Below are 25,441 nucleotides of genomic sequence, written 5' to 3' on the forward strand. Positions count from 1 at the left end.
AAACATTTTTTTTTTTCGTTTCCAGGCCACTGCCTTTGACGTAGGAAAGCGGCAGACACATACAAAGAGATAATACATTTACAAAAACCTACGTTTTAAATTGAAACTGTTCTGGCAACCAGGAATGTTTTTTGTACTATCTACAGTATCGCCATGGTAACTCTTTACTTATTTTACACTGATTCTTTTGAATGCATTATATTCCATCTCCAATGTTTTCAATTTTTTTATTTTGTCTCTGCAAATTTCGTTATTTAAAAGATACGGATCAACCCTAAGTGAAATTATTTATAGATACTGCGAATATAAAAGTTTTGTTTTCCGAAAAAATTATAACTTCTTATATTATTTATATTATCATTGTACTGTTCATTAGTGATTTGCTAATTTTATTTTTCATAGCTAAATACTATATGTATATTTATATATTAATTAAGGTTAAGTAAAAACTACATTAATTAAAAGCTTTCTGTTACACAAGTATTTCAAAGTCCTAATATAACTACTATTTTATCCACTTATAAACAGTATACATTATATACATACTATACTCAAATATAGGATATTTGAAATAGCTGTTCATGCACGTAATCTAAGGCTTGCAGTAAGAATGAGTATTTCATTCTTACTAGTCAATGCGATTCGTATCTATATACAGAAGATTTATCAACGGTTTGTTACAGACTTTAACAGTCTTGAATGTAATTTCATATTTGTGTTACTAACACTGGCATTGTCTTATTGAAGTATTTCACACTTCACAGTGCTTTTTCAAATCCTCAGGCTCGATGAACTAAATGACAGTTGGCAAAAGAAGTAAAATAAAAAACAACTTAATATCTATCTATTTTGTTATTAATTTGTTATGTTTCTTTGCGCCCCTCAGTGGTACAGCAGTGTCTGTAGACGCACACCGCTAGAATCCGGGTTTATATACCCGTGTAGTTTTGTGTTTAATTACAAATAAACACGTTTTTTTGCACATTATGTTTTTGATGAAAGAAACGTAGACACGTAGCTCTCTACTAATCTTCCTTTACTGCGCAAAAACAAAAAAAGTTTTGTTTGTTTGTTTTGGAATTTCGCACAACGCTACTCGAGGGCTATCTGTGCTAGCCGTCCCTAATTTAGCAGTGTAAGACTAGAGGGAAGGCAGCTAGTCATCACCACCCACCGTCAACTCTTGGGCTACTCTTTTACCAACGAAAAGTGGGATTGACCGTCACATTATAACGCCCCCACGGCTGGGAGGGTGAACATGTTTGGCGCGACGCGGAGTACAGTAGTAAAATCGCAAATACTATTATCGAGTGCAAGTAAATAAAGTACTTATTTGTTCACATGCATGTTTGGATTCACCTTGCTATCAGCACTCATCTTAACACTTTCAATAACTTTTTCGAAACTTCTAGTTTGCAAATACTTGTAATTACCTGACGGATATCATATGTACCAGAATACTAAACGAGCAAAAAAACGAAATTAGTTGAATAATTTTATGAGGTGAAAAGTTACACTCGTATAGTAACATTTAACAACAATGAACGACACATTCCATCAAAATGCATTAATTTAGCTTTTCAAACACAATATTACTAAGTTTAGTTTGTCAGGTTGTATAGGTTTGTACTGACTAACTTATAATGTACTCCATAATTTTTAGTGATAAAAAATCTAATAAAAAAAAAAGAGAAGGAAGTAAAAAAAACAGTGAGTCCCCTCCTTTTTCTTTTATCAAAATCAATATATGAAAACACGTTTTTCTTTGTCCAAAACACTTTTATTTACAAAATCTATACATGACAGTTTTACAACTTTAGACAAAATACTGAGGCCAAACTGACCAGGGAGGGATAACTTTTAACTTTACTTGTATTCAGTTGATTACAAAATATAGGAAGGACGTTACTACACATTGTTTGATATAAAGTCACCTAGCTTCATGACATCTAGGTTAAAGACATTTCCATTTACACCAACTATCTACACGTCACACACATCACTGCATTTAACATCATAACAAGTAACAATGGTAACTGCTTATATACTATTGTTTTCTTTGGTAACAAAAAACTCAAATACTCAAATCTACTATTATAATAAATACACACTAGTTTTAATATATGTGATCCTGTATGAATATGAATACTTTGCAAGTTTTTTTTTTTTACCAAAAGTTGTAAAAATATCTACTTGGTTGTTCACTGAAACACAATATATATAAACTTACAAGAAGATACAGTCATGCTGCTACGACGTATAGTATTGAACAAAGAAGTTGAAATATAGTTGGTTACACCTGATATTACCAAAAAGTAAAAACCAAAGGTATTAAAGCACATAGTATGCTATAGCACCAAGAGCATTGTGCAACACAGATAACTGTTACTAAGCACATGCTGTTAAGTGCTCACTCATATGATCCAAAAATTAGTAATATATGTCTTACTTTATAAGCTATATGAGAACATTTACTTTGCTGTATGCTGGACCTTCTATGAACTAATTATGGCTTACTTTATTCATATATATATCATGCCTTTTTGTTTTCTAGAATAGTGGTTCTTGACCTTCTATCAACTAATTCTGATCCTAAAAAAATTAATGGGCCACTTTAAACATTAACTTTTTAAACTATTTTAAAATTATATTGTAAAACAATATACTTTAGAATACAAAATTTAAAACATGCAGTTGTTTTTCCAACTATCTTTCAGATTGGCTGAAATCTCCCTGTGAAATGGCAGTTGGGAACCACCACTATAGATTATATGCAGTGTCTCACTAAAACCTTTGCTGTTCCATAGTAAATATGTCTGAGCTGTTGGGTTTTAAACTAGTGAACACTTTGGTAGCAAACACTGATATTATTTGATATTTCAGTTTGATGTTAAGACAACCAGCATTATATTATTTAATAAAATTTTGAAAGACCAATTAAATTGTTATAATCCTTACTCAATCTGTGCATAACAAAACTGTTTCACCAGGTGTTTAAAAAAGATCCACTAATTCTTTGGTGAACCACGTGAAATTTTATAAATGTGAGTTTAAAAAAATATATCTGTTACAATGGATCTAATTTTTAACATGAAATAATCAATACTTAAAAATACTGCTTTTACTTGAGGTGATCTCAAGTGATTGTAATGATAATTACGGAAAGATAAAATAATTTTTTACCCAGACAGAAATGTCTTTGCTCTCATGGTGTAAACACATTACCTTAATATATTCCAAATTAAAATACCAAGTTATTTGTTACCCAGATAGAAATGCCTCTGTTTACTTGGTGTAAGCTCACTAATTTAAATATATTACAAATTAAAATATCAAAAACAATGTTCATTTAGTCTGCTAAATGACTGCATAAGCTCTCTACTTCCATTTAAAGTATCAAACTAAGTTTCATACAGAATTAATTAAAAAGCACAAGGGGATGATAAAGGAATTGAAAGAAAAAGGCCATAATGAAATCTTGTCAGGGATACTGCCCAAAATTAACTGTGTGGATGAAGTTATAAGTATGTCACTACGGCTAAATGCTGGCTTAGATTAGTATATAAAATGAGCATACTGGCTGTTTGACTTGTGGAAACAGTTCAGTGGAAGAAGGTAGCTTTATAGAATGGATGGTTTACATTTAAATTAGATAGAAGTTGGCTCATTTGCCAGGCCTATCAACTCTGTGAAAGGGAAGTTTTAAACAAGGACTAGATGGTGGTGAAGGCCGGAATAACTAGGAGAATAAGAGGCAAAGGAAAGTTAAGCATATCAAATGATTGTAGTAGTAGTTATAAAGATAGGTTTAATGGTTACTATCATAGTGATAGAGGTATAGGAAATAAAACAGATTGCTTTAGAGTAATTATAGGAATAGGGGATTTTGATACAATGGGAATAACTGAAACATGGTTAAACACAGATGATTTTGTGACAGAAATCTCTTTTAAATACAAGTTTATAAACTATTTAATAGGGGTAGAGTATCAAAAGGGGGAAGAGAGTGACTTTACATATAAACTGTGAGTTACATTCTGTTGAAGTTGAAAATGTCAAAGATCAAAGCAAGGTTGAATCTGTTTGGGTTTCTATTAGTTGATATAAAGGGAAAAAGCTCTCAGTACAAACTTGTTACAGACCACCAAATGATACTGAAAAAATTAGTAAAAAACTTTACAGTGTGAATAACATTTCAGCTGTTAATAAAGCCATAGTTATGAGTTATTTTAATTTTAAGCATATAGACTGGGAAATATACGTAGTGTGGGAGAAAGGTTTTTCAAAACTGTACAAAATGGATTTCTTCACTAATTATTCAAGGAACCTACAAGAAACAATTATTTTATATTTATTGTTAACTTCAAATGTATAAATGGTCAAGAGGATGGACACTGGAGAACACTTGGGTACAAGTGATCATTGCTTTATTGGATTCAATATTTTGCTGCATATTGAGATAAGGAATAAACATACTTTGGTCCAAATTTCAAAAAGCAGATTTTGGAGGAATGTGATAAGAATTCTGTTGTGAATTGGGCAGTTGAATTATTTGAAGACATTGATCAGATGTGGAAATCTTTGAAGATAAATTTTTGTATATTCAAGGCAAGCATACTCCATATAGAAAGAAAAGGGTAACTGCAAGTAAAAAAACCAAGTTGGCTCACAAAGGATTTTGGAGATAAAATTATAGAAAAGCATGATAAGTTTAAGAAACTTAAACAGACTGGTATTATAGGAAATTTAGAAGATGGATGATAAAAGGTTGGCTGAAAACGTAAAAATCAGTAAGAGATTTCTTTAAATACACTAAGGGTGAACAAAACTTAGGACAGAGGTATGACCTTTAAGGCATGATAAAGGAAGACTCATATTTAATCATTATGAGATAGCTGAATTTTTAAATATTACTTTTCTTCAGTTTTTACTTATGAAGAACAGTCTATAGATGGAAATAAGACTGAACAAGATCATTTCATTAATTCAGAGCTAATTAATTAAAAACTGGGAAGTTTAAAGTATAATAAGTCTCCTGGGCCAGATAATATTTCCTCAAGGATTTTGAAGAAGGTTAAAGATTAGACATGTGAACCACTTGCTACTTTTTTTTTTTTTTTTTTATCAGTCTGTAACTAGAGGGCAGGTTTCAGAGGACTGGAGGTTAACTAATGTAACTCCTCTTTTTAAGAGAGGTGATAAAAAATTATCTCAATTGGTCTTATATCAGTTGTGGGAAAAGTTTTGGAAAGTCTGATAAAAAATGCTTTCAAAGTCTTTTAACAAAGCTTACAGTTTTTTGGACAGTCGACATGGCTTCAGTAAGAGAAAATTTTGCTTTAAAAATATTTTGATATTCTTTGAAAATGTTACTGTTTATGTAGATAAGAGTAAGGGTATAGATTTGGTGTATCTGGATTTTCAGAAAGCATTTGAAAGATGCCATATAAAAGGTTTGTAAAAAAATTCTCTCAAGGTGTGGGGGATAAGTTAGCTAATTAGATAGAAGAATGGCTGGATGGTACAGGGTTATTATAAATGGAATTCAGTCAAACTGGATTAATGTCACAAGTGGGGTATCTCAGAAATCAGAAGCAGGGTCTTTGCTCTTTATAATTTACATCAATGACACAAGTAAAGGAATGGTCATTAAATTACTTAAATTTTCAGATGACATTAAAGTCTTGGGTGTTGCTAGTTGTGAAGACGATGGTGCTGATTTAAAAACGATTTAGATCACTTAGTGAATTGGGAAAATAATAGGCAGATGGGTTTTAAGTATAATAAATGCAAGATAATGTATGTGGCTTATCATAATTTGAATTATAAGTATAATCTGGATGGGAATAATCTGAACAGTGTTACAAAGGAAATGGATCTTGGTGTAATAGTTGATCAGTTTCTTAAAGCCATTTAAGTAGTGTGCATTTGCAAGTGGTAGGACAAATAGGATTTTAGGTTGTATCTACAGAACTACTGAGTACAAGTATGAAGAGGTTATAATTTCATCGTACAGGCTGCTGGTTAGTTGTGTTTAGTTTTGGGTTCCTTACCTTAGGAAGGGCACTGAACTGTTGGAAAGAGTACAGAGAAGGGTTACTAGAATGTTGGCTGGGAAGAAATGGTTTTCATACAAGGAGAGGTTGAAATCTCTCAAACTGTTTTCTTTTGAAAAAAAGAAGAGTTAATGGGATCTGATTGAGGTGTTTAAGATTGTTATAGGGAACCAATAGTGTTTGTGCACCATCTTTTGTTTTTCAGACTTAATTAGGAAAATAATGGGACACAGATACAAATTTTGGCAGGGAGTCATCTTCAGTTAAGAAAGTTTTATTTTTCTAACAGGGGTGGGGGAGCTTTGGAATGGGTTGTTTTCAGGTGTTGTAGGGGCAGTAAATTTAAGTTTAAGAAAAAGCTTGATAAGTATATGAATGACAAGATTAAGATTTTTATGTAAATTTATTTATCAATGGTTTTAATTCAGTTTAGAGGACTGAACAGTTGGAATGGACCAATAGCACCCATGTTGTCCCAAAATGTTATGTTAAATGTGAAAACTTATGATCCACTTCCTGCATTAATCAAGTGTTCAAACAGTATGCTGCCTGATCCCAGTTAAAATACCCAACCAATCCTACAAGAAATTGAAGTATGAAACGAATATTTATACAAACATAAGCTAGGTTTTTGTTAATAAAAATAAATAGTTTCACAAAACATTCAATGACATAACTGTGTAAAATATCACAACATGTAAATGCACCTGTTATACGAACAAAATGTTACAATACCTAGTTTTGTAGAACAAGCTGTCTTACCAATGTAAGCCTAAAAACAGGTATTAAAGAAAAAACAAGTAAAAATATAATTGTTGAATTATATAATATATCTTAATATAATACTTCCATCAAATAACACACTCCCTTAAGGAAGATAGCAAAGCAGTTAGCAGTAGAAATAATCACTACTGCTACATGAAATTATGAATCCTTTACACAACGTTATCTTATTATGAGGTAAAATAAACATCATGCTTGCCCTCACCAACACGTAATTAGATAAGCAAGCTGTAGTTGCTCATAAAACATAACATGTACAATATCAGTTTGAAATCATTATAGAATTCTTACATCTGATTTTAAAAACGATTATTCTATAAAGTTGAAAATGTTACCATTAACTAATAAATATTTTGAAAAAGTATTTTCACAAGTCAAACTTCTCTTTAAACCCTAAAGTTTCCTTACGAGCAATTTAAAATTTATGAGATAATAGATAGTGGTTCCTCTTAATTAAAGTGTGGACTCCACAGTGTCACCAGTCACAAGGTCTGTGGATGTAAAAGTGTGATTATGATCAGTGACGGCAGTGTCATCATCATTACCATGAGGACTTGAGCAGCTTGCAGCTTCCTGCAACCTCATGAGCATATTAAGCTGTAAAGAAAAAAAACACTATTAAAGAAGCAGTTCAGTAAATAAAACATGATCCTTAAGCTTTCTTATCTGGAGGATATTAAAGTGTACATCATCCTACAAAAAATCCTTTTAAGTGTTTTGTTGAATATTTGTTTTTAAGTTAATTTTATTAATGTTTGTATGCCATACTACAAAGCATTCTTTCAAGTATTTTATTAAATGTGTTGCTAAGTTAATTTTATTAATTTTTCAACAAATCATTATTAAATAATATTAGAAAAAAATTGTGCAGCTTATACAAGGAAACTAAAAATTATTTCTATAGTTTAATTTTACAGGGTATAATTTTATTGAATGTGTTTTTATAATTAACATATTATTACTGTATGCCATTACAAAGAAGTTAGGTATAAACTTCACTTAAGTTTTATTTACTCACTGGCCATTAATCACAACAAATATAAACACTTTTATACAGCGACAGTATTTATTAGAGACATAGTTATGCTAAAATTTATATAACAGTGAATGTATACACCTCAATGTATGAAATATATTATTATTATTATAACTTCCAACTTTCTAGCTACTAGGTTTATCAGTATGTATTTTCACTGTTTAGAATGGGAGTAGGACAACTGCTGGGAAGACAATATTACAAACAAGTTCTATAATTTCCATATATATACATTTATTATATTTTTGGTTCTGAATAACCAAAGCCAAAAGATGTGGATTACTTGGATCTCTTGACTGGCAGTGTTCTAGACTTGTTGAGAATATAGATTTTAAAAGCAAGTTTCTTTTTTATCCATTTTTACTACGATTGCAGGCATTCTATACATGATAGTAGATTATAATAATCAGACAACCATTGCTTTGGCTTCTTTTAACTGAAAAAATAACATCTTACCAAAGGATCTGCTTCAACATCATTTTGAGTTCCCTGTGATCCTTTGGTAGTTACTCCTGGAGCTGGATGACCCTCATATCCTACGTCCTCTGGTCGTAATTGCAGCAACTGAAGCCATTCACCTTCTCCTGAAACTGACCATGGGTAAGTTTCCAAAACCCATTGTGCAGGATCAACCCAGGGGGCCCGTCGACCGTATAACTATAAGATAATAGAAAATAACCAAACAGAAGAACAGTCAATAACAAGTAGAGTTTATCATCAAAAAATATTACCAGGTGATGAGGACATAAAAAATTATACAGCATAAAACAATAAACAACAAGATAAATGATTATATTCTAGTGAAAACAAATACAGAATAAATTGGTTAGTGACATAAATGGCTATTACACTTTTGCAAAAATGAAGGGACATAAAAAAAAAGAAATACTGATGATCCTGTACCCATATATATAAAAATTAATAATAATAAACAGAAATTAACTAATTAGCTTATGGAGACAATATGATACAAAAATAATTGATGAAACATTGAGAAACTCATCAATGATAATAAATTGTTACTCGGATACCATTACTTGAAAACCTAGTTTAGAAGACTCTTTGAAACTATATTCTTTTAAAGAAGATTTTGAAACCATAACATAAATACCAATATCACAGAAAGGAGACTATACCTGCAATCCTTCCCTGACAGCCTCAAGAAGGTAAGGAATAATGCTGTAATTCCACAGATCTGTAAACCAAACCTGGGAACTAGCGACATCTACAGGACATGAAAGAAACAGTCTGGGGCCTGGAAAGAAGTTTACATATGAAGTAAATAAAAACAAAAGAACAAAAAATTAAATGATTGTAACACTAGTTAAAAGCATATTGTTAATTAAGCCTTATAGACATATATGGTTTAGAAAACAATGAGGAAATGGTTGTATATTTCAAAATAATGCTATATTTATTAACAACTGTCTGCCCTACATCCTCTGTCATAGTGATAAGTTTATGGACTTATAACACTTACATCTGAAGTTCAATTCCCTATGATGGACAAAATGCAGATAGCCTACTGTTTAGCTTTTTGTTAAAACAAACAAATTCAACATCTTAAAAAAAAAGAGACAGGAGATTTAATGGACTCAAATCTTAGTGTAATAATTTTACAACAAAATACAGAAACACAAAACTATCAGAAAATATTTATTTAAAATTGATCAGAATAGTATTCTTCCACTTTTAGTAATTATAAAATATAATAATATAAGTCAACTATCTTTAACAATAGTGATGAAGGTCTTTTAATACAAAATGCACAAAGGTATGAGCAAAGTATCCACATCAGTAATTGACAATATGATTTCTATTTTATGTTTGTAAAGCAATTATCTGTTTAACTGCCACGTTTACTTTTAGATTACAATAAACAAAAAAGACCCATATTTTAATATTTCTTTACTTGTTTGAAATTTTGAAGGTGTCAAATTCTAAACTTCCATGTAAATGCCCTGAAGTGGGATATGTGTGTGTAGCCATATATGATCATGAAAGTGGAAATGTTAAATAATATTCATGTGAAAATGACAAACTATTTGGTGTATGAGAATTAATACTGCAATTTAAAGATGGACAATTGACTTAATTAACGTAACAAAAATAATCAAACAGCTTTTCATGTTGTACCCATTTTCAATTATTCTAGTTAGCAAGTAACGAAAATTACAATTAAATAATTCAATTCATAATTCAATGTCATGAAAATAATCAACTGCTAGAAATGAGTGTTTTAAATTATTATTATTATTATCTTAGATTATTCCAACTATTCAGTAACTGAAATATTTTTCATTATTACTTTCAATTAAGTTTAATCAAATAGTATCATGATTCACAAAAATAACCAAATAACTGAAATTATTGCTATGGAATGGAGTATCTATACTCTGGACACCACAGGTTTGGAAACTAGATTTGTAGCATTATATGTTTTCTTACATTATCACTTTAGAACAACAAATTAGTTGAATGTAATCAGCTAATAAGCCTGACAACTAATCAATTACCAAATTCTATTAAGTGTTGAGTTCTGCTGTAATCTAATGTAATCCCATGGCTAAAGATAAGTATTCATCATTTCATAAAATTCAAATTTACCAATGGTAACATCAGATGAACTATGGGTTTCTAAGAACTTGTTCAGATGTGCCCAGACTTCTGGCATCCAATTAATAATTTTGGTGAGCTCCTGGTTCTGTGAACCACTTTGGATTTCATGTTCTACAAGTTTCTTTCTAAGATACCTGCCCAAGAATCCCTTCACAGGTTCCATATGATTAGCACAAAGTACCCACCTGAACAACAAAAATATTTTTAATGTGTTTAATTTTATAAACATAATTATAAACTTCAAATACTTCATTGAATTTTTTCCATCACTGATGTTTACTTCTATATAAAACATTTTCAGTGATTAATGAACATAAATTGTGATCTTGATTTTACTCATCCAGAATCAGCAACTCAAACTCAGAGTACAGATTTAGGTAAATGTCAATTATAAAAAATGCAAATAAATTTATAATCAGTTAATCATAATATAATGCCAAAAGAACGAAAAGAAATACCAACTTAATTTCTGACTTAGGAATATTTTTCATTCAGCTCTTTCATGAGTTAGATTTATTCGATGAATATGCTTCTAAGCAAAGTTATGATAACATTTCATAAAGTTAGCATACAAATGTAGATGATATTTACCTGGTGTTAAAATTAAGGCATAAAATACTTACTTGAAGATGAGGTAAAGACATAATATTCTTATCTTAATCTATATATAACAGGTACAAATTTCTTTTATGGGTTTGTGATAGATGTCTGAAATAAACAAATTTTTTTATAGTGCTGCAAGATGTTTGTTTATCTGAATATTTTTGAAGTTGCAAAATCCTTCAATAAAACTGTGAAGTTTATAAATTACTTAAATGGATAATAAAGTATCAAATATTTTACACGAACTGTTAATAAAGTTATAAAAACTAAACTGAAATTATGATGAGTTTTTAAAATTATTACTTCAAGTTAAAGATGAACTACAAAATTCTTAGTTGTGCTTTTTGATGTAGGGCACTTCTAACTGACTTAATACGATTTTTTACATCTATCTTTGTTTCAGTTTGATATTTGTTTAGAAATTTATGTAACTTGTATTGTTAAATGTGTATTGAGCAATTCTCACCTGTTTTCTAAATCTGTAAAATATTCTCAACTCTAAGAATCAACAATAAATGTTCTATGAAAATCACTATCATATCTTCAAATACTGTTGCCAAGTGAACTTTTGAGAACGTCACCATAAAGCTAAATTAACATACCAAGAGGGAGTTATATAAAATACTGATGGTTGCTACAGTAAGTATACTATAAACCTTGGAAGCTATAATTGTGATAATTGCTTATTAATTGGAAAACTACAGATATTTGACCAAAAATATTTATAGATTTCAAACAATACAAACAATTCAACTTCAGTGAATTAACTTTGAATATTAGTGTGTCTGTGAGGACATTACATTTCTTCATTGGTAAAAAACTTGTATGTGGCATGAGGCTAGCCAAGCTAGCTAACTTAAGCAAAGTGTTACAATATCAACTCAGAATTAATTCCTTTGTTATGGACCTGAACCATTGATAAAATATTCCGTTCCAGACCAAATAGAAGACTGAGTATTGTTTGTGAGCTTGTAAATTTTTTGTATATAAATCATTATTTGTAATAACAGTTATTGTAATCTGTTTGTTGTTTGTATATTAAAATATATATGTGTTATAAAAAAAAATTGTGCATATCAATCTTGTTGGCATATATCATAAATTTGATAAATATTAACATTCAATTAACTTCTGAATTCAAATTCAAATATCCATTTATTTGAAATTGTAATACGTAACATGTGTCACATAATAAGTCAGAGACTTGTCTGAGATTAATTATAATATGTAATAGACTTAATTTTTACCTGAAGATGTTATGGTAAAGTTATGAAATTTGTATCTGAGTTTTTACCGATGTTATTAAACCCTTATTAAATTTATAAGATAGGTATATGCAGTGTCAATAAAACTGTAATGAACATTTTATTTAATTCTTAAGTTTATAATAAAGAAAAGAAAATCTTACCTAAAGTTGTGATGTAGCTGAAGATTTGTTGTTGAGCAAGTGGCTTGGTTCATAGTTCCAATAAGGTATGGACTACAAAATAAAAATTACTATAATAAATTTTCAACATTTTCAATGTATAGTTTATAGTTCGATAGCCCTCTTTACCTTAAAAATTACAATAGTTAAAGATGATAAGCCTATATCTTTCCCATGTAATCAAGCAACTGTGAATTAATGAAGGATTGTTTCATACAGTGAATGACTGAAATAATTCCTTTGTGTTTTATTTATATCTCCAAGCTGCATTAAATCTACATCATACAAATTGTCATTTTTAAAAAAAGTATCAAAATATTAACAGCAACATTTTAGGCATTACCATCAAACACCCTTTTGTCACTTTACTGTATAAAACAGACGGAAAAATTTCCTATTAAATATTTTGGAAATACATATGCATAAATATATACAAATAAAAACTGTTTATTTTTATTTTAAAAAATTGAATATATAATAATAACACCAGTACCATTTTTGGTATTTGGCACTGAGGAATCCATTGAACACTTCGCCTAAGGAGCCCACATGATGAAGATTATCCAGAATTATCACAGTTGGAAGATCTGAAGAGTTGCTAGAAACAAATAAGAAGAAAAAAAAAAGTGGCATAAACAGAATTTCTGGAGTCATAAATAGAGCATAGAACAACATATATGTTGTTTATTGGAAATTTATAGCAAAAATGTTCAAAAAAAGTTGTAAGAAATATGTGTGGATTGTTTGTTTGTTGCTGAGGGCAATGTTGTACAAGAACTATCTACAACATGCCAACACCAAGGATCAAACCTCAATTTTTAGTGTTATAAGCCCTAAAGCTTATAACTAAGTTTTCATAGTGTACTTAGTTTCAAAATTGATCTCTAGTATCAGTGGATGGAAAAATTAACTATATTCAGACAAAACAATAATTCATACATTTTTTACCTCATACAGTTTTTCCTTATCTATGAAGTATCATTCAAACATTTATAAATTTTTTTATCACTCAAAATTTAATGTTTCAGTTTTTCTATGACCTTATATAAAAAATTATTTTAATTTAATCTTTTTCATTATATATTAAACAACTGAGATTTTACAGCTATCCAAGTTAAAAAAAATGTTTTCAATCAAATATTGTTCCTATTCATTAGAACTTACCTACTCTCACATTGTTCAGCTACATTAGTTAAGTACTGTCGAAGTTCTTTAGCTGATTTGTGATCAACCCCAAATGTTGCTATTGCACCAGGACTGACCTCTTTTCCATTTCTAGAAAATACATAATGGTAATTAAAACTCTTGTGATCATATTTACATCCTAAAAGGACTATATTATTACAGTTGTCCTTTGTAAAAATACATTCATTTATTCCATATGGCTTGATATAGCACTGTCATGATATATTCTATCTGTGATTGTGAGAGAGATCAAAGTTGATTCAGAAATATATATAAATGAAGGGTATTAAGACCATTTTAGTTAATATGTTCTGAAACACGACACACAAAATAAAAAATTCTGCATCTCTCCAGTTCTGTAAAAAAAATAACATCTCTATATTTGCAGTACACACTCATGCAAATCTGCACCACATAATTAAAGAAAAGAATACATAATCTTTATAAATCGTTATTAGAACTTAAAATCAGACAGTTAAAAGATGAAAGGAAAACATGATACCAATACAAACAAGTGAGGCTTCCTTCAAGGGCACATGGTGTAGCTATAAGACCTGAAGAGAACTTTGAAAAAGGAAAACATGAAAGCTAGAACATCAATATTGCACATTACAAGATTTAAAGGGAAGATACTGTGATACTTTGTAAACAATTCATTCTACTACTGAAATATCTTTGAAAGGTTCTTCAAATGAGGAACCTGCAAAAGAAGATAATTTACTTTAATGTAATCCCAACAGTGGGTTGAAGATAGAAATTCCAAATTTAGTGAAAAGAAATAAATCAAAACTCTTAGAAGGGATAAGGTTTAGGCCCTCTTTATAAAATATCTTAAGCTGGCCACACATCTTTATTCTCTTTACTAAGTACAACAGAAGAGAATAGCCTTTGAGGTTAACGGACCTGGAGGTGGTAGAAAAGTGAGATCATATTAAATAATTGAAGAAATGTTGAAATTTCTGTAAATTTGCCTGTTAGAGAGGGCAAGTGTTGTAGATTTTGTACATTATAATATAATGTTGTGAATATTTTACAACTATTGTGATTGTGTAAAACAAGTGGGGCTAATAAGCATAGTTTTATCATTATCTGATATAGTTTCATTAGTACACATTGTTTAGATAATTTTATACTTTCTGTACTGTTATTGGTCTATCAGACATTCTATAAGTTATTATAAGTTATTAGAAAATTGAAAATGACAACAAAGTGGATTAAAATAAATACAATCTAAAAATAAAAAGGTTTCAGTGAATAATTAGTAAATAGGGAATGAGCAATTAGTGAAGAAATCAGAGTTAGTATAACTTCAACCTTTTCAAGGAGAATGAGAAAGAAAGGACTTCTTACTATTTTATATTTATTTCTGTGTTGTAAATTACATCAGCAAAATGCATTCAACATAGAAACTTTTAAGCAAGTGTTTTTTTAAATACTTAAGTCACTTAGTTTTTTCAAGAAGTAACATTTATTTATCAAGAAGTCATATTTCAATTAATTGTAAATCTCAGAAATTATTACGTTTGAAAGCCATTATAACAATACTCATTTTTCTTTATTATTCTTGAAAATAAGTACTCTCCTAGTACCTACATCAAGTGGTACTGATGTGAAATCCTTGTACCAGTTACTATATAAAGATGGTTAAGCAAGTAGTTAGAAGATGGTGAGAAGTGGGTGGTTAGGTACTTTCAAAAAGATCACAGTCTTTCAATTTTTTTGTACATTTGTTAATTATAGAAATGAAAACATACATTAATTATAGCCGTTTCACTCATTCACATTAATATGTCATATTTGCTAAACAGTTGAGAGTGCATGGGGTTAATCCAATGGACTGAACCCCATACTGAAGAAATAATGTTAATTGTTTTGAATTTACTGTGTCTTTACTCTTTCAGCAAAGAAGTCTGTTGTACATCAAAAAATCAGATGCATTACTAAAGTTTTGTACTAAAGATATGTCTGTGAACTTATGAACAAGTCAGAATGCAAGGTTACATTCATGTGGAGAATATACATATATATTTGCATAACCTCTACAATCTCCTAAATGCATATCTAAAGATTTTGTCAGTGTCTCTGTATTTTATATCTGGTATTTTCACCACTCTAATATAAACTGTTTTGAAATGAGCAGTTTAGGTAATATGATATCAAATTCATAATACCATATTGTATGGCACTCTGTATAAAGTTGGGGAATGCACACTTTTACACACACCCATGTACTTTGAATTAATCTAAGAACAATTTGTTCACAATTAATTTAAGATATATTATAATGAAATTACTAATAAAAATCATACCTTAAGACCAGATATTCTGCAAGTTTCTGTGCAAGGTATGTTTTACCTGTCCCACTTGGTCCACATAAAATGATCCTTCTATGGTCCATCAACAGTGACACATACCTCTGAATTATAGATTTAGGAATAAGGGTTTCAAAGGTGAGGCCTTCAACAGAACTTTGAAGTGTACCTTTGACAGAGAAATACAAACATCAAATTTATGATGTATATGAAACCAATAAACAAAAACTGTTCAATGATAAATATATGCACAATGTGCAACAAAATAACCAGTTCCTTTTGACAGTAGATATTATGGTATGAATTTGATTGATCTTTGTAATGGTAGGATCAAACACTTAAATGATTAACTTAGTGAGAAAATAAATGATTTATTCATAAATATGGAAGCATCAACTTTAGCTAACATAATTCATATTTAAATAAATAATTATAAACTTGTTCTCTGTGGCAAATGTTTCAAAAAACATAATTCGTATTAAATAGGATAATAATTGTAAATTTGTTCTCTTAAGCAAAACAAAATAATAATTAAGAAACATCTTAAAAGGTAAGAGCACTAATTATGTGTTTGTGAACTTAATACAATTTTTACAAGATTAATTTAACTAAAATCAATTTATTCCTTAGAAATTAAAATCAAACTATATTGCAGACTGTGTTTTAAATTTAAAAAAACAATATTATCCTGAATCACTGTACAAGATGAAAAAAAAGGTGAAAATTGAAAACAAAAATAGTTATATCAACTTACCTTTTAGAGTGATTTGTATTTGCATGTTGTCACCAACTAGATAGCCACAAGGCAATAATTCAGGTAATTCTACACCTGTAAAGCAACAAACAAAATGATTTTTTTTTTATTTTGCCAAAATTATTATTACTCTTCTTTAAACGAAGCACATTGTTTCTGAACATTAAAAGGATATTAGTTACAAAAGTTCACTATTTTATTAATAATCAAGAATCTGTTTAAATGTTTTTAAAGCATGTAACAAGTCTAGTACCAAATAAAAGAATTACTCATTTGAGTACTCACTGCCTGGATGATTGGTTAAAAAAGAAAATAGAAAAAAAGTCACTAAAGTTCTGAATTAATGGAAGTTAACAATAGAATGACTGCTTATTACCTTATAATGAAAATTTTAAAACTGTGCAAAAATCCTAGAAAACAACTTTAATAGAAAAACAATAAATAAGTAAATATACACTCACATACACACTGATTACCATGCATATAATCTTTATTACAAGTGTTTATTACTGTTTCTATAATGACTAGAATTTATAATGCTGAAGAACTGCTAAATATAACCAACACTGATGCTTATCCCTTCAACTCACAACTTACCTTCAGTTCGGACAATTTCTCCTATATGATAGCTGAAAACACTCTCAGCATTTAATCCCAAATTTGTTACAGGATCAATCCTTAGAACATATTCCTGTGAATGTTAACAGATGAAAATATGTAGTTAATGATATTGAAGCTTAATGTGGATTAGTACTAAATTAAAATATGAACATATTACACTTTTAATAATCCTGGCAGTCATATGCAAGTTAAGTACTTAAAGAAATATTTTAAAACAAATTTTGGATTAATTATAAAGATAAAATGTTTTAGAAGGTAAAGTCTTATTAATAAAAATATTTTCATCATTACAATTAGTCATATAACACAATAATAATTTGTAGCAAATATGGTTAGTTAATTACCATGAAGATTACTAGGGTTAATAAAATTTCAGTTTGGATTTTACATAAGTGATGTTACTTTAAAATACTAAATCAGGAACATTTCTTCATATGACTTAATACATTTTGCTTAAGCATCTAAAGGTTTCAAAGACAAAAACTGTTACCTTAAAAGTTTGTTTTATAACACTGTCCAATAATTCCCACTTTGTCTTCCCACTTACTGAGAAAGATCCAATGAGAACTTCATTGATGTTCTAAAGAGAAATTAGGCTTAAAATTTGTAGATAATAACCAAACTTAATAATTAAGCCTAAAAACATACTTGCAAACATTATATATAATAATATTATTATATATTGCATTATACATACACGAGTGTCAATAGTATCTGGCCTACTCAAAAATCCCACTGGCTTTAATTAACCTAGACAGAAGAATACTCTAATATATGATTTTCATTGCCAATTATTTTCCAGTAATTTCTGTGCATATAGTTGTGCTTGTCTATTAAAAAATGTATATATTTTAAACTGTTCATGTTCTCTTCATAAGAAATTATTCACCAATAGCTGCAAAGTACTAGGAGATTAAAGTTCCTTGCCTTTCCCCCAAAACAAAAAAGACTGTAATAATGATTTAGGGTTATTTTAAATAACATAAAAAAATGTGTGATAACCATTAATTAGAGCACTTTCAGTTACATGATTCAAGAATTAGTAATTTTCAACTAAGCAAACAGTATAATAATTATCTGCTATGAAATAAAAAAATTTAATTTACATAGATCAGTGTTTTCCAAACAGAAGAACCCAAAAATAATAATGAGAGAAGCAGAAAAAATTTAAAAAATAATTTTAATACTTTACATTTTCCTTCTAATATTTAATAAAAAAAACTGATTAATGACATGCAAAGAAACTACTGTATTTGCTGTTTTTATCACTTGTGAAAACTATTCAGTTTAAAGGAGGGATAGGGGTAAAAATAATAATTCTGAGTTGGGAGTAAGTTTGGAAACCACTAATATTGATGATTAATACAAGTTCAAATATCATCACATGAGAAAGGAGTAAACATTTTGATTTAATGAAGTGATTACTAACTCTGATTCACAAATAAAAGTTTTAATTTATTATACTTCATTACGGCATATGACTCAACAATTACAGATTTTTATCTAAGTAGTTGAACAACATCTGTATGAATAATAAAACCATTTATGTTACAATAGTGATTTTATAGCCTAAAAAGAAGGGTAATTCTTTTACATGCTTCATGAAATATTTAAATTATTTTTTCAACAAAAGTTTGAAAGAAATTTACAAAAATTTGTGGTCAAACATTAAAAAGTACTGTACCTTAATATGCAATTTGAATTTATTGTAATCACCATGACATCCTAAGAATACTGATATGGTAACATGTTTACCTTCTCGATCACCAATGGCATCACTGAGGTATAACTCTGTTTGATAAAAATTCTTTGTGGTAAAAGAAACATTCATCAAATCACTGTCTTTTATTCGAATTTTTCAAAGTTACATGCAAAATAAAATAATAATTGACCTGAGGACTTTATTAAAACAAAAAAAAATTGATTTAAACTTTTTCAATATATGAGTTACAGGAAATGTAGTTTAATTTTTGTACAATTAAAAGAAGTACATATTCTTTATTAGGTACTGAAGTCATGTCAACCATAACTGAAATTCCAAGTTTATCTAGAGTTACATAAGAAATTATACCATAAGAGACTTATATATAATGATTCACATTCCTTACCAGAAATAAACTAATCACTCTGAAAAATATAAAATAGATTGAAATTAAGAATTATTTTAAGTCTTGTACGTATAAATACAATAATGATACCATCTGTACACGTGTCCAAGTTTCATCAAACTGATAAGAAAGTAATAATAAAAGTAAAATTATGAAATATGTAAAAAGGAATAATGTTTAAACAAAACGAAGTCCAATTTTTGAATTAAAAACTTAAGAGTAAAAAGGTCAATATCCCTTAAAAATTTAAAAATAAAACTGAGGTGAACAGTGTCAATGACACCATACAATGTCAAGAGTGAACCAATGGTAAAAATATGTATAAATTGGAACCATTACAATGTGGGCTCTTGTGACTTAATGGTCACATACATCACACCTTGGTACATCAGCCCCAGGTAAAAGAAAATGATGAGTTAAAAAAAACTGTAACCAATGCATAGTCTAGCCAGAACAACGTCCTCCTTCTGATCCTTATGGAAGCAAGACAGCCAAAGAGCAACAGAAGATTTGATCTGGAAAAGTTTGTTATCATATCATTCACTCAAAGTCGACTGCCAAGTGGTGTGAAGCAGAGCCTTTGTATACAGGACCACAGTCCAGGTATGTGACAGATACGACCATGATAGCATCAGAGCAGACAGACTTAGCTGTGATGTCAGTCAAAACTGTCTATTCTGAAAAAGTATGGCCCACTGAGGAAGGAAAGCACAATCCCAGGTGGGATGCTGTGGTAAGAATTAAAGTTTTGAAGCATACAGTAAAGAAAAATGCAAATGCCAGATGTGTAGAGGAGGTTCATGAGACTCAGTGTTCAAACTCTGGACTGGTGAAGCATAGAAGGCTCTTGTGCAGAGCCAAAGCTCCTGATGGTAAACAGGGTCCAACATCTTCAAGGCCATAACCATGGACCCATAGTCCAATTTCGATCAAATGAGGACATGATATATTTTTAGTATAGAATATCGATCTTCTCCCCTAAAGGTGGAAGAGAAGACATGGAGAATGTTTAGTGCCCTTGTGCATTTGTCATGTAACTGCTTGACGTGTGGAATAAAGGTCAGATTATGGTCAAAGATAAGCCCTAAGAACTTTGCTTCATGGATCACAGGAAGCACAATTTCTCTGAGATGGAACTCTGGATCAGAAGTGCATGAAAATGGTTTCAGAGCCATTTGTTGTAATCCACTTCAGTAAATGATTAAGGGCAGTCTACAGCTCCTGTTCAATAAACCTCATGCTCAACAACTGATAGAAGTAGTGTAATTTGTCAACATTGAGTCCATTTGCAACTTTAGTGGGGAGTTGTCCAATAATGGCATTAATCTTTATAATGAAAAGTGTGACACTCAAGATGCAGCTCTGAGTGACTCCAAGTTCCTGTTGAAAGAATAGGAAAGTATCAAACCAACATGAACTTGGAATTGCCAGTTTATTAAATATAGTTTAATAAAAATGGGCAAATGTCCATGCAACCCATATGAGTGGAGGTCTCGCAGAATACCTTACCTCCACATAGTATTATAAGCTTTCTCAAGGTAAAAAAAAATACAAAAACAAGATGTTGTCACTTGAGAAAGACTTTCCTGATTGATGTTTTAAGTTGAGTCTGGTGGTCCATGGTGGAGCACTGTCGTCACAACCCACACTGGGTGGGCAAGAGGAAGTTGTTTGATTTAAGGAGCCAAACAAGACGAGCATTAACCATCTGCTCTAAGATTGTACAGAAGCAGCTCATCAAAACAATTGGATGGTAGTTTGAAGAAATCTTGGGGATCATTCCCAGGTTTAGGAAAAGGAAGGATAATAGCATGGTGCTAAGCATCAGGAAAACATTATCCTGCCAGATCTGGTTGAAAACAACCAGAAGAATAGCAAGAGAGACATGTCACAGCATCTCGTAGTGAATATCATTAGGTTCAACTGATGTACTGCCACACTGATGAAGAGCAACTTGAGTTCCACCAGTGTAAAGGGGTGATTATAGTCATAGAGATGATCAGCATGAAAGGAAAGGTAGGATTTCACCATGGATGAGGATACTGTGGAAAGCAAGTCGAGGTTTTGGGAATATACTGAGCAGCTGCCTGGACAATACAGTCAGTCATTTTGCCAAGCATTCATTTAGTGATGGCTTAGAGACAATGGTGGGATTAAGTTCTGAGAGAGCAGTGAAAGAGGGCCAGTTGGCTTGGTCCAACTTCCTCCAAGGCACCTGGGTCGGGTGGCATCGACCATGGCCAGTCTCTCTCAAAATGATCACTGCCCAATAGGTTACTGTGGTTGCTCCAAGAAAAGTAAGAGAAAAGTGAAGGGGAGAAGAAGATAGAGAGATCAATAGCAGTAAGAGACTCATTAGGTGCATGAAAATAAGTATAAGAACCAGTATTGAAGAGAGAAAGGTTGTGATCCAAAAGCACATGTTCTTTGGAATGATCCCTACCATCAATATCAGCACCACCCCAGAGGAAACTAATTCCATCAAAATCTCCCAGGATTATAAAGGAAGACAGCAACTGCTTAATATGGGCATCAAGGTCTGACCGATCAGAGGTCTCTCCAGAAGCCAGGTACTGAGAACAAATAGTGATGGTACGACCAAAGGAAACATAAATGGCTACAGTTTCCAAGGATGTTTTGAGTGGCAAAAACAGGGTAGATACATGTTGATCGACCAGCAGTGCCACTCCTCCATCACACAACCTATCATTTCTGTGTAAAGAAAACTGCCAAAGGGTGACTGCTTTGGCAGGTTTCAGAAACGTTTCCTGTAAGGAGACACACAGAGGATGGTAAGAATCAATCGAATCCTTAATGTTGCCTATATTCAAATGAAAACCCCAACACTTCTTTTGTATCAAAGTGACCATTTTTATTTATATGGAGGAGAATAGGGCAGGAAGCCTTTCTGTTTATGACTGCATTTTTTTTCCTTAGTGGATCCTGCCCTGGGTTGAGTAGGGAGGTCTATCTGTTGACAAATATTCCAGCAATTAAGGGCATGAACAAATAATCATTTTGCATCTCGGGGCTGCAGAAGAGAATGGATCTGAAGAAACACCCAAACCTAAAGCTAAAGGAAGTGGACCTGGGCAGTCATTAGAAGGAGTGGCAGGGACAGAGATGGAAGTAGACATAGATTCATTAACTATTTTAACCATGGAGGGTAGAAGACTCTCCAGATGTTTGGTAAACAACTCTGATGGAGGCACGGAGAGATCTGTTTGCACTCCCACTGTGGCAGTGGAATGGAATGCAGCAGCATATGTCCAATATGGAGTGATAGACAATTTCTGAGCCTCTGGGGAAGAAATATTGTTCATAGTGTTGCACCTCTTTCTTCCCTGCCCACTTAGGGCAAGAACTAGAGTAAGAGGGATGTGAACCACTACCATTAACATAATGCAATTCCAGTTTGTGTTCATAAATGTCATGGTCTTTGCCACCACAGTGAGCCAATTTTAAGGAACCAGGGCATGATGTCTTTGAATGACTGAACTGCTGACACTAGAAACATCTGAGAAGGTTGGGAATGTATGGCCGTACCTTATAGTTCAGATAACCTGCTTTGACTGTGGTGATGTAAATGTCATTGTCAGAACATTAGTAGACATCATAATTCTGTCTTTGCATGTAGAGATTTGGCACACTTCAGAAACTTCTTGGCTGGAAAAACCAGCAAGAATAACTATCTCAGGAATATTCTATAAATCCCTCTCAACTATAACTCTTCTGGAAGAATTCAAAGTTCCATGGGGAATAACTTCAATGGGTATATCCCTAATGGCCTTCGATTCCAAGAGGAGTTTGGTATGTTATGGTGAAGTTATTCCCATCAGAATGTCTCCAGAGCATAACTTCTTTACTGACTTAGGGGATCCAGCAAACCCCTCTAATCCCTTTTGAATAAAAAAGGAAGACATCTGCCCTAAGGATTTCTTGGATGAGGAATGCATAATTAGAAATTGAGGTATAGAATCTGACTGTGATGGTGATTGTTCAACAGAGTCGACAATTTGTGGTCAGTTTCTGATAATATGTTTTTCTGTCAATTTTTTCATTTTTATTTATTTATTCATGAATGGAGGTATCCATAAGAAAGGCAATACATTACAGTGCCCACTGATCCCATCCACCATGGAGCTCTATGAGGGAATGCACTACAATGCCAAACAAGGATACTGTTTCTGATGCTGATGTTTAGGTATAGTGCTAATGAAACCCTGACATTCCTGAAATGTCTACAACATCTATTGAGAATGTCTAACACTGATATTTAGTTGGTCCTAGCCCAAGTGGACCAGTCAACTGACCCTTGGGAGGCCACCTCAAGGCCACCCATCTACAGGAATTCAAGGCCAAAGTTGTGTGTTAGAGTTGGACCCTCAACTTCTAGGACTCTCTCCTCCTATTTATGGGTTATCATGCATGGCAAACATGTGGGTAGATATATAGATCCCAGAGAAGGTAAACTGAAAGTACAGAACATTCTCCGTGAAGTCCCTCATCACATACAAGAATCCACCTTGAGGGATAAAATATATGGATTCCAAGGGCTATAAGTCACTTAAACCTATTATTTCAAAATTTCAGTGTCACTTAATACACAAAGATTATGGTAACCCTGTGCTCCTAATGACACTTTTTTACCTACAAAGTTTTAAATTGTCATTGATATTAGATCTTTTAATAAAAATTTAAAATAAATTTTACCAACACCAGGTGATCCTGAGCATTCTGAGGCACTTAATCTTTTCTCAAGGTTATCAGCACCATTTCTAAGAAGTAGAGAACTCTGAGAAGAAGTAAGAGACTTTGTAGATACCAGTTTCTGCAGCCGACCATTGTCTTGTTTCAAATTCATCATTTCTTTCTAACCAAAATTGGAAAATTATGAAAAAAGGGTCACTTCTCCTTCTCAAAACCATTGTGTATGCATTTTGTTACTTATGAATATAGTATCAAAATATCAATTATTTTTGCATTATATTTCATTTTGTGGTAAAACAAAAATATTTGTAATCACAAAATTAAAATACTTTTGAAAAAACTTTTTCAAATGAACTGAACAAAGTCAAATGTTGATTGTTAAATGGATAAAAGATGAATAAAATATAAAATAATGTGCATACAAAAATACGAATAATAATAAAACGTAAACAAGTATTGTATGTTTAAGCAGAGTGAGATAATTTGGTATACATCAATGTTAGAACTCTAGGTAAAGCATATGGTATTTGTCACTGAAACAAAAAAGATGATTCACATACTTATAATGTATAGCAACTGAGATTATGAAATAAATATATATTTTTTATATTATTTTTAAAATCATAAAGAAATTGATATATGATTACTCGACAATATGTCACTTCAACTGATAAAAAAGTAAAAACTTCAGAGCACATAATATCAAAACAATTACATTAAATAAATTACCTCTTTGCAACATTAAAAACTGAGTATCTGTATAGATGAGAAATAAGAACAAAATGCAATTTTAATTGCATATTACCTTCATGGGTTTATTTTATTTAAAATTAATTGGTGGATGAAAGATATCTCCTATAGAATAATAATTTAATTTACTTTGACAAATAATATGAGTTAATATAACATTACATATGAATGGTGTAAACATTTTTATTAAAAAAAATGAGTATTCTATCTCTGAAAAAAAAAATCGTGTTTAATATTTCTTCAAGAGCAAATAAAAGGGCTAGTGCCATACATATTAATATTCTCAAGAGATTTATCTAAATTCAAAAACTATACCTGGAAGATTCTTATAATTATAATGATATAATAGTATTAAAAAATCTCATTCTTCATATTTTACATAAATAAATTACTCAGATTACAAGTCAAAAATGTTTCCTACATTATATTTGCTGTTGAAGAGAGGAACTTGTCACATAAATGGATGACATTTGTTATT

At 30.9% G+C, this 25,441-nt stretch overlaps 1 protein-coding gene across 4 annotated transcripts in view; it reads right to left on the minus strand.

Moving 5' to 3' along the window:
- Positions 1–1,758: 1,758 nt before the first annotated feature.
- Positions 1,759–25,441, minus strand: part of LOC143226032 (uncharacterized) — a 339,996-nt gene continuing 316,313 nt past the window's right edge. For all 4 annotated transcript variants that reach the window (XM_076456428.1, XM_076456429.1, XM_076456431.1 and 1 more), the window contains 13 exons: positions 24,217–24,376; positions 19,080–19,186; positions 17,886–17,975; positions 17,372–17,465; positions 16,775–16,849; positions 16,018–16,189; positions 13,688–13,798; positions 13,017–13,121; positions 12,506–12,577; positions 10,483–10,679; positions 9,012–9,130; positions 8,332–8,532; positions 1,759–7,436 (listed from right to left, as the gene is read on the minus strand). In XM_076456428.1, the coding sequence (XP_076312543.1) occupies positions 7,293–7,436; positions 8,332–8,532; positions 9,012–9,130; positions 10,483–10,679; positions 12,506–12,577; positions 13,017–13,121; positions 13,688–13,798; positions 16,018–16,189; positions 16,775–16,849; positions 17,372–17,465; positions 17,886–17,975; positions 19,080–19,186; positions 24,217–24,376 (1,647 nt within the window). In that variant the 3' untranslated portion in view covers positions 1,759–7,292. The remainder of the gene's footprint in view (positions 7,437–8,331; positions 8,533–9,011; positions 9,131–10,482; positions 10,680–12,505; positions 12,578–13,016; positions 13,122–13,687; positions 13,799–16,017; positions 16,190–16,774; positions 16,850–17,371; positions 17,466–17,885; positions 17,976–19,079; positions 19,187–24,216; positions 24,377–25,441) is intronic.

This window comes from Tachypleus tridentatus, chromosome 9 (genome assembly GCF_004210375.1).
Source record: "Tachypleus tridentatus isolate NWPU-2018 chromosome 9, ASM421037v1, whole genome shotgun sequence".
In the NCBI taxonomy this organism is placed as follows: Eukaryota; Metazoa; Arthropoda; class Merostomata; order Xiphosura; family Limulidae; genus Tachypleus; species Tachypleus tridentatus.